General features: G+C 42.3%; 1 protein-coding gene across 1 annotated transcript in view; it reads left to right on the forward strand.

Moving 5' to 3' along the window:
* Window positions 1-14,589, forward strand: part of MGA (MAX dimerization protein MGA) — a 1,137,718-nt gene that overhangs the window by 967,837 nt on the left and 155,292 nt on the right. The window contains exon 22 of the mRNA XM_053697822.1: window positions 6,451-6,708. Within this exon, the coding sequence (XP_053553797.1) occupies window positions 6,451-6,708 (258 nt within the window). The remainder of the gene's footprint in view (window positions 1-6,450; window positions 6,709-14,589) is intronic.

Raw genomic sequence — 14,589 nt, forward strand, 5'->3', positions numbered from 1 at the left:
ATTGGTCTCATGGTGTCCGGCATGGACATCGTTCTCCTTGCCAGGTTCCACCTCAGGCCGTTGTGACTGTGCATGCTGAGGCAGTGGAACGGGGCGCCAAGAAGGCACAGTGCCTGTGGATGCAGGAGGAGAACTCCCTCCCGTTCAACATTCTAGACCTTCAGGCAATACTTAATGCTCGGAAGGTTTGACCCCTACTGGGTTCGTCCCAATTTATCTGATTCCAATCAGACAATATATTCTTGGTAGCTTACATCAACCATCAGGGGGGGGGAACGAGAAGCTTCCTGGCATTGAGGGTAGTATCTCGGATTCTGGAGTGGGCGGATACCAACAACTGTTCGCTGTCAGCAATCTACAATCTGACAGGTGGGGGAATGCTGGAAATAAATCTCAGGGCGTCCCGTCTCAATACCTAGCTACCCATATATGTGTCGAGGTCCAGGGGTCCTCAGGCGGAGCTTATAGATGTATTATCGGTGCCTTGGAGGTTCAACCTAATTTCTCTTTTCCTGCCATTACCACTCCTTCCTCAAGTGGTGGCTCGAATCTTTCAGAAGCAGGCGTCAGTGATACTGATTGCTCCATCGTGGCCGCGAAGGATATGGTTTGCGGATCTAGTGGGGATGTCATCATCTCCTCATTGGAAGTTACCTTGTCGCAGGGATCTGCTGGAACAAGGCCCCTTTATTCATCAACATCTAGATTCTCTGAGGCTGACTGCGTGGAGATTGAATGCTTAGTCATAGCCAAGAGAGGTTTTTCTGAGAGTTTTATCGATACTCTCATTCAAGCTCGTAAGCCGGTTACTCGTCGCATCTTTTATAAGGTGTGGAGGACCTACTTATTCTGGTGTGAAGATTGTGGTTTGACCTGGCACACAGTAAAGGTTGCCAGGATTCCTTCTTTTTTCCAGGTTGGACGGGAGAAGGGCCTCTCAGCTAGTTCCTTGAAGGGACAGATTTCGTCCCTGTCTGTTTTACTGCACAAGAGGCTCGCTGAGCTTCCGGATGTACAGCCTTTTGTTTAAGGTTCTGACTAGGATCAGGCCGGTGTTTAAATCTAATGCTCCTCCTTGGAGTTTAAATCTTGTTCTTAAAGTTTTGCTACGGGCTCCGTTTGAGCCTATGCATGAGGTTGACATTAAGTTTTTTGTCTTGGGAGGTTCATTTTCTACTAGCTATTGCTACTGTGTGCAGAGTCTCTGAGATTGATGCCTTGCAATGCGACCCTCCTTATCTGGTGTTCCATGCTGATAAGGCTGTTCTACGAACTAAGTTAGTATTTCTTCCTAAGGTTGATTCAAATCGCATCATCAATCAAGAAATTATAGTTCCTTCCTTATGTCCTAATCCTTCTTCATCGAAGGATCGTTTACTGCATAATCTGGATTTGCATCCTGGATGTGGTTCGTGCCTTGAAGTTCTATCTTCAGGATACAAAGGAATTTAGACAAACTTCTTGAGTCAGCGGGTCTTAGGCTTTTTCAGAGGATCACAGCTCATTCTACGAGAGCAGTGGTTTCCTCATGGGCCTTCAAGAATAAGGCCTCTTTCAGATTTGTAAGGCATGCTACCTGGTCCTCCTTACATACTTTTTACAAATTTTACAAGTTTGATGTCTCTGCTTCTGCTGAAGCAGCCTTCAGGAGAAAGGTTTTGCAGGCTGTGGTGCCCTCAGATTAGGGGCCGCCTCTCTTTTTTACCCTCCCGTTAGCATTCAGTGTCCTCTGTAGCTTGGGTATTGTTTCCCACAAGTAATGAGCAGAGTTAGTGGATACTCTAGTAGTTTCTTGGTCATTTCAACTTGTTTATCTGTTTCTTCCTCTGGTACTTCTACCCAGAGTGATTTTCAAGATAAACCTAGAGAAATCTTCAGTTATCTAAATTGTCTCAAGCTCCGTTTTTCCTTCCAGATCTCAAATCTCTGAACTTGATGGCATGAAAATGTAATGGTTAATCCTTAGACATAGGGGTTTCTCTGATTCTGAAATTGAAACCTTAGTTCAGGCCTGTAAGCCAGTTACTTGATTCATTTTTTACAGTCAATTGTTTAATGTCCCTTTAAGGACTTTAGAAAGACTTCTTGTTTGTTCATTAATTTTTATGGTTCTAGGAAAGGTCAGAAATTGTCTGCTGTTTCTTTGGCCTCTTGTTTGAAACTTTTGATTCACAAGGCTTTCTTGTAGGCATGTCAGCCTCCACAGCAACGTATTACTGCTCATTCTACTTGGTCAGATGCCACTTCCTGTGCCTTCAAGAATGAAGCTTTAGTTGACAGGTTATGCAAGGCAGCTACTTGGTCTTCTTTGCATTCTTTTCTTTCATATAGGTGGCGATAGTTCCCTAGCTGTTACTGATGGGATATACATTCCTACCAGGAGGAGGCAAAGTTTCCCAAACCTCAAATGCCTATAAATACCCCTCCCACCTCACACATACCTCAGTTTAGCTAACCTTCCTGATAGTTTTGTTCAGGCTTTAATTAAGGCTTTAATTAATTAAACCTATTTCTCCTCCCTGGAGTCTTAATCTGATATTGAAGGTTCTACAGGCTTCTCCTTTTGAGCCTATGCATTATTTGGACATTAAACTACTCTCTTGGCTATCTCTTCTGCTAGAAGAGTCTTTGGATTGTTTGCTCTCTCTTGTGAGTCCCCTTATCTGATTTTTCATCATGATAAAGCTGTTTTGCTGACTTCTTTTAACCCCTTAATGACCACAACACTTTTCCATTTTCTGTCCGTTTGGGACCAAGGATATTTTTACATTTCTGCGGTGTTTGTGTTTAGCTGTAATTTTCCTCTTACTCATTTACTGTACCCACACATATTATATAAAGTTTTTCTCGCCATTAAATGGACTTTCTAAAGATACCATTATTTTCAAAATATCTTATAATTTACTAGAAAAAAATTATAAAATATGAGAAAAAAATTGAAAAAAAACACACTTTTTCTAACTTTGACCCCCAAAATCTGTTACACATCTACAACCACCAAAAAACACAGTGCTAAATAGTTTCTAAATTTTGTCCTGAGTTTAGAAATACCCAATGTTTACATGTTCTTTGCTTTTTTTGTAAGTTATAGGACCATAAATACAAGTAGCACTTTGCTATTTCCAAACCATTATTTTTCAAAATTAGCGCTAGTTACATTAGAACACTAATATCTTTCAGGAATCTCTGAATATCCATTGACATGTATATATTTTTTTTTAGTAGACATCCCAAAGTATTCATCTAGGCCCATTTTGGTATATTTCATGCCACCATTTCACCGCCAGATGCGATTAAATACAAAAAATCGTTCATTTTTTTTACTAATTTTTTCACAAACTTTTGGTTTCTCACTGAAATTATTTACAAACAGCTTGTGCAATTATGGCACAAATGGTTGTAAATGCTTCTCTGGGATCCCCTTTGTTCAGAAATAGCAGACATATATGGCTTTGGCGTTGCTTTTTGGTAATTAGAAGGCCGCCAAATGCCGCTGCATTTCACACGTGTATTATGGCTAGCAGTGAAGGGGTTAATTATGTAGCTTGCAGGGTTAATTTTAGCTTTAGTGTAGAGCTCAGCCTCCCACCTGAAACATGAGACCCCCTGATCCCTCCCAAACAGCTCTCTTCCCTCCCCCACCCCACAATTGTCCCCGCCATCTTAAGTACTGGCAGAAACTCTACCAGTACTAAAATAAAAGCTATACTTGGGCTTTTTTGGGGGGGGGGTTGGCATATTTACATATGCTGCTGTGTAGGATCCCCCCTTAGTCCCCAACCTCACTGATCCCCCACCAAACAGCTCTCTAACCCTCTCCCTCTGTCTTAATGGGCGCCATCTTGGGTACCCAGTTTAGTAACAAATGTGCCTTTTTTTTAAAAAAAAATGCCCTTTTCTGTAGTGTAGCTTTCCCCCCCCCCCCACCCCTTCCAGATCCCTTAGCTGTTTATTTCTAACTTTAAAAACTTTTTTTGTTTTACTTTTAACAGCTTTATTTTTCTGTAGTGTAGCGGTTACCTCCCGCCCCGTGCACGCGCCCGCCCGCCGCCCCTCGTGCACGCACGCGCTCCTGTCTGTTCCGCCCCCCTTCCCTCCACTCGGCACATCGTTGAAACCAGACTTGCTCCCACCCACCAACGATACCGGCCACCGATATCCGGTGCAGAGTGGCTCTCTCTGCATCGGATGGCCAAGGGGGGTTATTAACCGGAAAGCAGCTGGAAGCGAGCAGGATCACTTCCAGCTGCTTTCCAGACCAAGGACGTACGCCACACGTCCTCGTCATTAACTGTATTTTTTTTTGAGGACGTGTGGCGTACGTCCTTGGTCATTAAGGGGTTAAATTTTTACCTAAGGTTGTTAATTCTAATAACATTAATAGGGAAATTATTGTACCTTCTTTGTGTCCTAATCCTTAGAATGCTACTGATAAATCTTTAAATTCTTTGGATGTTATTAGAGCTTTGAAATACTATTTAGATGCTACTAAGGATTTCAGACAGACTTCTAGTCTGTCTGTTCTTTTTTCCGGTTCTAGAAAAGGTCAGAAAGCCTCTGCCGTTTCATTAGCATCTTAGTTGAAGCTTTTAATTCACAAAGCTTATTTGGAGGTGGGTCAGTCTCCCCCTCAGAGAATTACAACTCATTCAACAAGATCAGTTGCCACATCTTGGGCTTTCAAGAATGAATCTTCTGTTGATCAAATTTGCAAAGCGGCCACTTGGTCTTCTTTGCATACCTTTTACTAAAATTTACCACTTTGATGTTTTTGATTCTTCGGAAGCAGCTTTTGGTAGAAAGGTTCTTCAGGTAGCTGTCTTAGTTTGATTCTAGTCCCTATGATTTGAGGAGTGTTTGTTTAAAACGACTTTGTTAAAATTTGGATTTAATTTATCAGCGAAAATAAGCTGTTTTTATTTTAGCTCTCCCTCTATTGTTATTCGTGGACTTCCACATCTTGGGTATTATATCCCATTAGTAACAGCTCATGCACTCTCACCACCTATATGAAAGAAAACATAATTTATTTAAGAACTTACCCGATAAATTCATTTCTTTCATGGTGGCGATATTCCACGAGCCCACCCATTTCTTTGGGTTATGATTTTTTTGTTTAAAGCTCATCTTTTTTCCTGCGCCTCTTTTTTATGCTTTTGCTCATTAAACGCCTCACCAACTTTGCTATAGGTTAAACTGAGGTATATGTGAGGTGGGAGGGGTATTTATAGGCATTTGAGGTTTGTGAAACTTTGCCTCCTCCTGGTAGGAATGTATATCCCATATGTAACAGCTCGTGGACTCTTGCCACCATGAAAGAAATTAATTTATCAGGTAAGTTCTTACATAAATTATGTTTTACACAATTCTACCATTTTTTTTTTTTTTTTTTTATTTGCTTCTTCTGAGGCACCTTCATAGGAAGGTTCTTCATTTAGTTGTCTGTTTGATTTTATTTTTTAAGTGCATTCTAAAACATGTTTTTATTGTAGTTGTAGATTTAATTTGTCAGCGAAAATAATATAACTATAATGTATTCTTACCTGATTAATTAATATCTTTCATAGTGGTGTGAATCCACGAGACCCCACCCTATGTTTTCTCGGGTTAATTTTTTTTCTTTTTTGGTACATCTTTTTTTCCTTGCTCCTTTTATGGCTCTTATTCTTTTTTCTTACCTCACTATGCTTGGCTATATGTTAGACGGAGGTATGTGTGAGGTAGGAGGGGTTTGATAGGACTCTTGGGGATTGGGAATATTTGCCTCCTCCTCGTGGTAGAGAAGAGTAATTCCCAGGAGTAATGGATTTTGGACTCTAACCACCATGAAAGAAATTAATATATCAGGTAAGCATAAATTATGTTCTTTAAAGTGAAAGTAAATTTAGATGATAAAGTGCCAGTTTTTTAAAAAATTTGATTAAAAACAGGGGCACTTTAATTCATCAAAATTTACATTTCACTCGTGTTGTGAAAATACTTACCTTTTAATCTTGACAGCCGCTGCAGCGATTCCCCCGGTCGTCGCAAGCCTCTTCATACGTCAGAAATGAAGGATCGGTCATCCTCCAATCACGATTTTCCCCCTGGGGGAATCAGTGTCTGATTCAATGCCATGATTGAGGGAAGCCAGATTCCTCATTTTAGACACGGGAAGAGGCTTTGTGACGGGTGGGGGAAGCGATGCAGCGGCTGTCAAGATTAAAAGGTAAGTATTTTCACAACACGAGTGAAATGTAAATTTTGATGAATTAAAGTGCCCCTGTTTTAATCAGATTTTTAAAAAACGGGCACTTTATCATCTAAATTAACATTCACTTTAGGAAAAAACATTCAAAATATTAATATGCAACAGATTCATCAAAACACAAGTGTTTTATTGTTACGTGATAGCAATCTGTATTGCTGTTACATATGTCTCTGCTTTTCCTATCTTCTCATAATGCACAGGGAAAACAAAGGAGGTGGTTGTGAAAAAACTGGAATATATTTATGCCAAGCAGAAAGCTCTAGAGGCAGAAAAGAGAAAGAAGCACTTTGAGGAAGACATTGCACTCCATAAAGCCTCAATGATGGCAAAACTGCCACAGACCTTTGAAGAGCCGCTCGAATCCTTCACAAAGGAAAAGGCAGATCTCCCCATGACAAGTGGCAAACCAAAGAAACCTTTAATACTTTCAAGGAAAAAAAATACAGTTCCTTTGGAAGGTAAACAAAGCATTGCAGTATATTCTATATTTTGTTCAATTGTTCAATTGAAATCTGAGTTAATGTTTACACTTATAAGTGTGTTATGCATGGAGACAGATTGAATCTTTGACTTTTTTTTTTTTTTTTAGAAAGACACTTTGCTTTCCATTTTTTATTACTTGCTATTGTAAATTTAAATAATCTTAAAAAGCTATAGGAAAAAAATTGAAACCTTGCTACCTAAACAGTCAAATATCTTTGAGCATTTGCGTTAATCAACATGAGTAATTTTAGTGTGGTCCCTTATAAAAATCTATTACTTGAGGGAGATTACACATCAGCCATATCCAGCAGGAGTACTTTAAAGTGCACATACTACCACATGTGCAATAAGTATTAAACATCCACTTGTAAAAGTTGTGTTAAAATGCAATGTATTACATACACCCCAACTTTCTTAACGCTTCATACCTTTATCTCTTAGGTTTGCCATCTCTCAAATTTATGGGAGCCTTATCAATACCATTTTGCCTTCTATTTAATTTTTTTTTGTCTGTTTTTTGTTGTTGTTTTTTTTTTTATTAAAATGAATTTTGTGTTTCTAAACATTTTGAAATTGCCACTAGTCCTGGATTAGTTTTTTTCTAACACCTGAGAGCTCTTATAACCTTTGTGTGCAATTTTTTTTTCTTTTAATATTTTTATCAGTGTTAATATGGGTGTAACTGTACCTTGTAATGTATATTAAATGTGTTTTGTGACACTTTTTTGACTTGTGTAACCGTTAACCACAGCTCTGAGATTGCAATAATAATTCTAGCGATTGCGCTTAACTTGTAATATGAGTGCAATTTAACCTGCCGCAAACAATCGCGCAAACGTTTGCCCGCCACTTGTAATTTGTCTCAAAATGTGATTGTATATAGATTGTTATAAAAATTTTAGTTCAGGGATTTTCAACCCCAAATAGAAAATTGCTTCTAGGTTTGCATAAGTGATGAAACATACAAGGAACAACAATATTTCTTTCCTAAGATATGGTGAGTCCACGGCTTGAGTAATTACTGTTTGGAATATCACTCCTGGCCAGCAGGAGGAGGCAAAGAGCACTACAGTTAAACTGCTAAGTATCACTCCCTTACCCACAAACCCCAGTCATTCTCTTTGCCTTCGGTGCATGGAGGAGGTGAAGTTTAGGTGTCTGAAGATTTTTTTTTATTTCATCTACAAGCAAGTTTTGGGGTATAGCCGTATTCCAGGTCATTCCTTGCAGTCGGGTAGTGGTGTCTTTAAAGCAGTTAGGAACTTGTAAAGAGGTACTTACTGTGTTTTCCTAACAATTGCTGCCCTAGTTTAGAAAGCTAGAGTTGGCTACTCTGTTCTTTCTTTTTCAAAGGTCTCTGTGAAGAGCTGTGTCTTCTCATACCTTGTAACTGTCTACATGCCGGACAGCGGAGTAGGTAAGTGCTTTTCTCCAACATAGGTGTGTCCGGTCCACGGCGTCATCCTTACTTGTGGGATATTCTCTTCCCCAACAGGAAATGGCAAAGAGCCCAGCAAAGCTGGTCACATGATCCCTCCTAGGCTCCGCCTACCCCAGTCATTCTCTTTGCCGTTGTACAGGCAACATCTCCACGGAGATGGCTTAGAGTTTTTTAGTGTTTAACTGTAGTTTTTATTATTCAATCAATCAATGCTCTCAAATTGGCTAATTCTTTCACCCTAGACGCCACTTTGCAATTGGCTAGGTTAGCGGCTAAGAATTCAGGGTTTGCTATTGTGGCGCGCAGAGCGCTTTGGTTGAAATCTTGGTCGGCTGATGCGTCTTCCAAGAACAAGCTACTTAACATTCCTTTCAAGGGGAAAACGCTGTTTGGCCCTGACTTGAAAGAGATTATCTCTGATATCACTGGGGGTAAGGGCCACGCCCTTCCTCAGGATCGGCCTTTCAAGGCAAAAAATAAACCTAATTTTCGTCCCTTTCGTAGAAACGGACCAACCCAAAGTGCTACGTCCTCTAAGCAAGAGGGTAATACTTCTCAAGCCAAGCCAGCTTGGAGACCAATGCAAGGCTGGAACAAGGGAAAGCAGGCCAAGAAACCTGCCACTGCTACCAAGACAGCATGAAATGTTGGCCCCCGATCCGGGACCGGATCTGGTGGGGGGCAGACTCTCTCTCTTCGCTCAGGCTTGGGCAAGAGATGTTCTGGATCCTTGGGCGCTAGAAATAGTCTCCCAAGGTTATCTTCTGGAATTCAAGGGACTTCCCCCAAGGGGGAGGTTCCACAGGTCTCAGTTGTCTTCAGACCACATAAAAAGACAGGCATTCTTACATTGTGTAAAAGACCTGTTAAAAATGGGAGTGATTCATCCTGTTCCATTAAGAGAACAAGGGATGGGGTTCTACTCCAATCTGTTCATAGTTCCCAAAAAAGAGGGAACGTTCAGACCAATCTTAGATCTCAAGATCTTAAACAAGTTTCTCAAGGTTCCATCGTTCAAGATGGAAACCATTCGAACTATTCTTCCTTCCATCCAGGAAGGTCAATTCATGACCACGGTGGATTTAAAGGATGCGTATCTACATATTCCTATCCACAAGGAACATCATCGGTTCCTAAGGTTCGCATTCCTGGACAAACATTACCAGTTCGTGGCGCTTCCTTTCGGATTAGCCACTGCTCCAAGGATTTTCACAAAGGTACTAGGGTCCCTTCTAGCTGTGCTAAGACCAAGGGGCATTGCTGTAGTACCTTACTTGGACGACATTCTGATTCAAGCGTCGTCCCTTCCTCAAGCAAAGGCTCACACGGACATTGTCCTGGCCTTTCTCAGATCTCACGGATGGAAAGTGAACGTGGAAAAGAGTTCTCTATCTCCGTCAACAAGGGTTCCCTTCTTGGGAACAATAATAGACTCCTTAGAAATGAGGATTTTCCTGACAGAGGCCAGAAAAACAAAACTTCTAGACTCTTGTCGGATACTTCATTCCGTTCCTCTTCCTTCCATAGCTCAGTGCATGGAAGTGATCGGGTTGATGGTAGCGGCAATGGACATAGTTCCTTTTGCGCGCATTCATCTAAGACCATTACAACTGTGCATGCTCAGTCAGTGGAATGGGGACTATACAGACTTGTCTCCGAAGATACAAGTAAATCAGAGGACCAGAGACTCACTCCGTTGGTGGCTGTCCCTGGACAACCTGTCACAAGGGATGACATTCCGCAGACCAGAGTGGGTCATTGTCACGACCGACGCCAGTCTGATGGGCTGGGGCGCGGTCTGGGGATCCCTGAAAGCTCAGGGTCTTTGGTCTCGGGAAGAATCTCTTCTACCGATAAATATTCTGGAACTGAGAGCGATATTCAATGCTCTCAAGGCTTGGCCTCAGCTAGCGAGGGCCAAGTTCATACGGTTTCAATCAGACAACATGACAACTGTTGCGTACATCAACCATCAGGGGGGAACAAGGAGTTCCCTAGCGATGGAAGAAGTGACCAAAATCATTCTATGGGCGGAGTCTCACTCCTGCCACCTGTCTGCTATCCACATCCCAGGAGTGGAAAATTGGGAAGCGGATTTTCTGAGTCGTCAGACATTGCATCCGGGGGAGTGGGAACTCCATCCGGAAATCTTTGCCCAAGTCACTCAGCTGTGGGGCATTCCAGACATGGATCTGATGGCCTCTCGTCAGAACTTCAAAGTTCCTTGCTACGGGTCCAGATCCAGGGATCCCAAGGCGGCTCTAGTGGATGCACTAGTAGCACCTTGGACCTTCAAACTAGCTTATGTGTTCCCGCCGTTTCCTCTCATCCCCAGGCTGGTAGCCAGGATCAATCAGGAGAGGGCGTCGGTGATCTTGATAGCTCCTGCGTGGCCACGCAGGACTTGGTATGCAGATCTGGTGAATATGTCATCGGCTCCACCTTGGAAGCTACCTTTGAGACGAGACCTTCTTGTTCAGGGTCCGTTCGAACATCCGAATCTGGTTTCACTCCAGCTGACTGCTTGGAGATTGAACGCTTGATCTTATCGAAGCGAGGGTTCTCAGATTCTGTTATCGATACTCTTGTTCAGGCCAGAAAGCCTGTAACTAGAAAGATTTACCACAAAATTTGGAAAAAATATATCTGTTGGTGTGAATCTAAAGGATTCCCCTGGGACAAGGTTAAGATTCCTAGGATTCTATCCTTCCTTCAAGAAGGATTGGAAAAAGGATTATCTGCAAGTTCCCTGAAGGGACAGATTTCTGCCTTGTCTGTGTTACTTCACAAAAAGCTGGCAGCTGTGCCAGATGTTCAAGCCTTTGTTCAGGCTCTGGTTAGAATTAAGCCTGTTTACAAACCTTTGACTCCTCCTTGGAGTCTCAATTTGGTTCTTTCAGTTCTTCAGGGGGTTCCGTTTGAACCCTTACATTCCGTTGATATTAAGTTATTATCTTGGAAAGTTTTGTTTTTAGTTGCAATTTCTTCTGCTAGAAGAGTTTCAGAATTATCTGCTCTGCAGTGTTCTCCTCCTTATCTGGTGTTCCATGCAGATAAGGTGGTTTTACGTACTAAACCTGGTTTTCTTCCAAAAGTTGTTTCTAACAAAATCATTAACCAGGAGATTATCGTACCTTCTCTGTGTCCGAAACCAGTTTCAAAGAAGGAACGATTGTTGCACAATTTGGATGTTGTTCGCGCTCTAAAATTCTATTTAGATGCTACAAAGGATTTTAGACAAACATCTTCCTTGTTTGTTGTTTATTCCGGTAAAAGGAGAGGTCAAAAAGCAACTTCTACCTCTCTTTCTTTTTGGATTAAAAGCATCATCAGATACGAGTCTGCCGGACGGCAGCCTCCCGAAAGAATCACAGCTCATTCCACTAGGGCTGTGGCTTCCACATGGGCCTTCAAGAACGAGGCTTCTGTTGATCAGATATGTAGGGCAGCGACTTGGTCTTCACTGCACACTTTTACCAAATTTTACAAGTTTGATACTTTTGCTTCTTCTGAGGCTATTTTTGGGAGAAAGGTTTTGCAAGCCGTGGTGCCTTCCATTTAGGTGACCTGATTTGCTCCCTCCCTTCATCCGTGTCCTAAAGCTTTGGTATTGGTTCCCACAAGTAAGGATGACGCCGTGGACCGGACACACCTATGTTGGAGAAAACAGAATTTATGTTTACCTGATAAATTACTTTCTCCAACGGTGTGTCCGGTCCACGGCCCGCCCTGGTTTTTTTAATCAGGTCTGATAATTTATTTTCTTTAACTACAGTCACCACGGTACCATATGGTTTCTCCTATGCAAATATTCCTCCTTAACGTCGGTCGAATGACTGGGGTAGGCGGAGCCTAGGAGGGATCATGTGACCAGCTTTGCTGGGCTCTTTGCCATTTCCTGTTGGGGAAGAGAATATCCCACAAGTAAGGATGACGCCGTGGACCGGACACACCGTTGGAGAAAGTAATTTATCAGGTAAACATAAATTCTGTTTTTCTTCTAGTTTGGGAGACCATGCACTTAACAAATTAAAATGCACTGCTTTTTTATTGGGACATAGATAATCCTGTGGTATGGGTTACACTTTCTTTTAAAAAGAAAGGGTAAAATGTTTTTATTAGGCTTTATTTTCTTCATAAATGGAAAGAGTCCACAGCTGCATTCATAACTTTTAGGAAATAAGAACCTGGCCACCAGGAGGAGGCAAAGGCACCCCAGCCAAAGGCTTAAATACTCCTCCAACTTCCCTCATACCCCAGTCATTATTTGCCTTTCGTCCCAGGAGGTTGCCAGAGAAGTGTCAGAAGTTTGTTGTTGTCTCTTATGGAGGGTAGTACTCTTCGACATGGGATGGGAGTTTTAAGTAATCGTGTGAGTCTCTCAGTGAAGGCTTGGATGAAAGTTAGAGTGCGGAGATGCAGGAAGAGTCTTTCCGCGAAACCATCCCGACTCATGTTAACAGCTTTTCAAGCAATTGGCGTTGTCGAACTTCGCTTTGCTGCCTGCTTTCTTCTCTCAAGTCCATGGCGGAGGCGAGGCTACTATACGTCACGTAGATTCCGGAGGAGGATTATTGAACAGTTATTGATCATGTTTGTTATGTGATTCAACCTGCGTGAGTAGTGTTTACTGGCTCGTGGCTTATAACATAACGGCCTGTTGAAGAGACGCGACCTTACGGTTGGGCGCACTTTTGTTGGACTGTACGGTTCACCTTTTGACCAAGCGTGTTTACGTTCTTGTCTTCCATTTCCGCATTCCTGACTGTGTGACGACGGAAAATTCTAGTCCGCTGGTGTCTGGTACATAGGAGGTTGTGAGTGCCCCAGCCATTGTGGGTGTCAGGTGCCGTTTAAATTGTTTTATATATAGTCCTTTTTTTTTTTGGTATCCTTGATCCAGTTATGGAGGATACTGATGTTTACTTTGATCAACTTTCTGATTCAGATTCTTCGCCCTGTGAAGAATGCGAATTGGCCCCATTGACTCAGGTCAGTCAGTTATGTTCTTTAGGCCGTCCTAGAGCGCCTTGTTCCTCTGGCTCGGGGATTCAAGAGACTGCTGAGCCATCTGCCTCGGGGGGCCCTGTCCTCCGGGAGGCGAGTTCCCTACCGCTCCCTACTTCTACACATGCGGGTAACTCAAGTTATGTGTTTCCCTCCTCGGAGGGTGGATTGTTCCCCCCGGAGGTTGTCTCACATTTTCACTTTTACATACTTTTGGCACTTGCGCGTTTGCAAAGTCCAGATGTTTATTTGCGATTGTGCTCGTGCCCGATTGCCCCAGGTCTCTCGGCCTCTGGAGGGCATGTACAGTTCCCTGCGGGTATAACTGTTCCTGAGTGTTGTACCTTTCGTTACAGGCTCGCCTTAGTGTTTTACTCAGACACGTTTTTGAGCTGCCTGGGGACCCTATCCTTTTTGGGTATGGGACTCATCAGTCTCCTCCTTCGAATGGCTCACCTCGTTTGGCGTTCTTACGCTGTGTAAAAGACCTCTACACCATGGTTGTAATTTGCCCAGTTCCAGATCGGGAACAGGGGCAGGGGTTCTATTCAAATCTATTTGTGGTTCCCAAAAAAGAGGGAACCTTCAGACCGATTTTAGATCTCAAATGTCTAAACAAGTTTCTCAGAGTCCCATCGTTAAAGATGGAGACTATTCGTACAATTTTGCCAATGATCCAGGAGGGTTAATACATGACCACGGTGGACCTGAAGGATGCGTACCTTCACATTCCTATCCACAAGGATCATCATCAGCTCCTGCGATTTGCATTTCAGGACAAACATTATCAGTTTGTGGCCCTTCCCTTCGGGTTGGCCATGGCTCCCAGGATCTTCACGAAGGTTCTAGGGTCTCTTCTATCGGTTCTCAGGCCGTGAGGCATAGCGGTGGCACCCTATCTGGACGATATCTTGATCCAGGCGTCAACCTATCATCTGTCCAAATCTCACACGGACATCGTGTTGTCATTTCGGAGAACTCACGGTTGGAAAGTGAATGTAGGAAAGAGTTCACTAGTTCCACAGACAAGAGTTCCATTCCTGGGAACTCTGATCGACTCGGTAGACATGAAAATATTTCTACAAAGAAAACCAAAAATTACTAATGGCACTGCACAATTTTATAAAATAGGGTAGCCTATTATTCTCTGGATTAATTTGTAGAATATAGTAATGTGAATTTGTTTATAATCCAGATTTAATATCTTGCAAGGTGGCTGAGGTGCTGTGTACTGGTTATTAGAGACAAAAGATATCAATCCTGAGATTGATGGAGTGTACACCTGAATAGCACTCTTCCCCTATTTAGTAATGGCAAAAATTGGAGCAGGTGTAGAGGTCAGGATTGGGAGGAGTATGTGACGATATATTAAAATATAACTTTTATTAGACAATTAAAAATAAAAAGC

Source organism: Bombina bombina, chromosome 1 (assembly GCF_027579735.1).
Source record: "Bombina bombina isolate aBomBom1 chromosome 1, aBomBom1.pri, whole genome shotgun sequence".
NCBI lineage: Eukaryota > Metazoa > Chordata > Amphibia > Anura > Bombinatoridae > Bombina > Bombina bombina.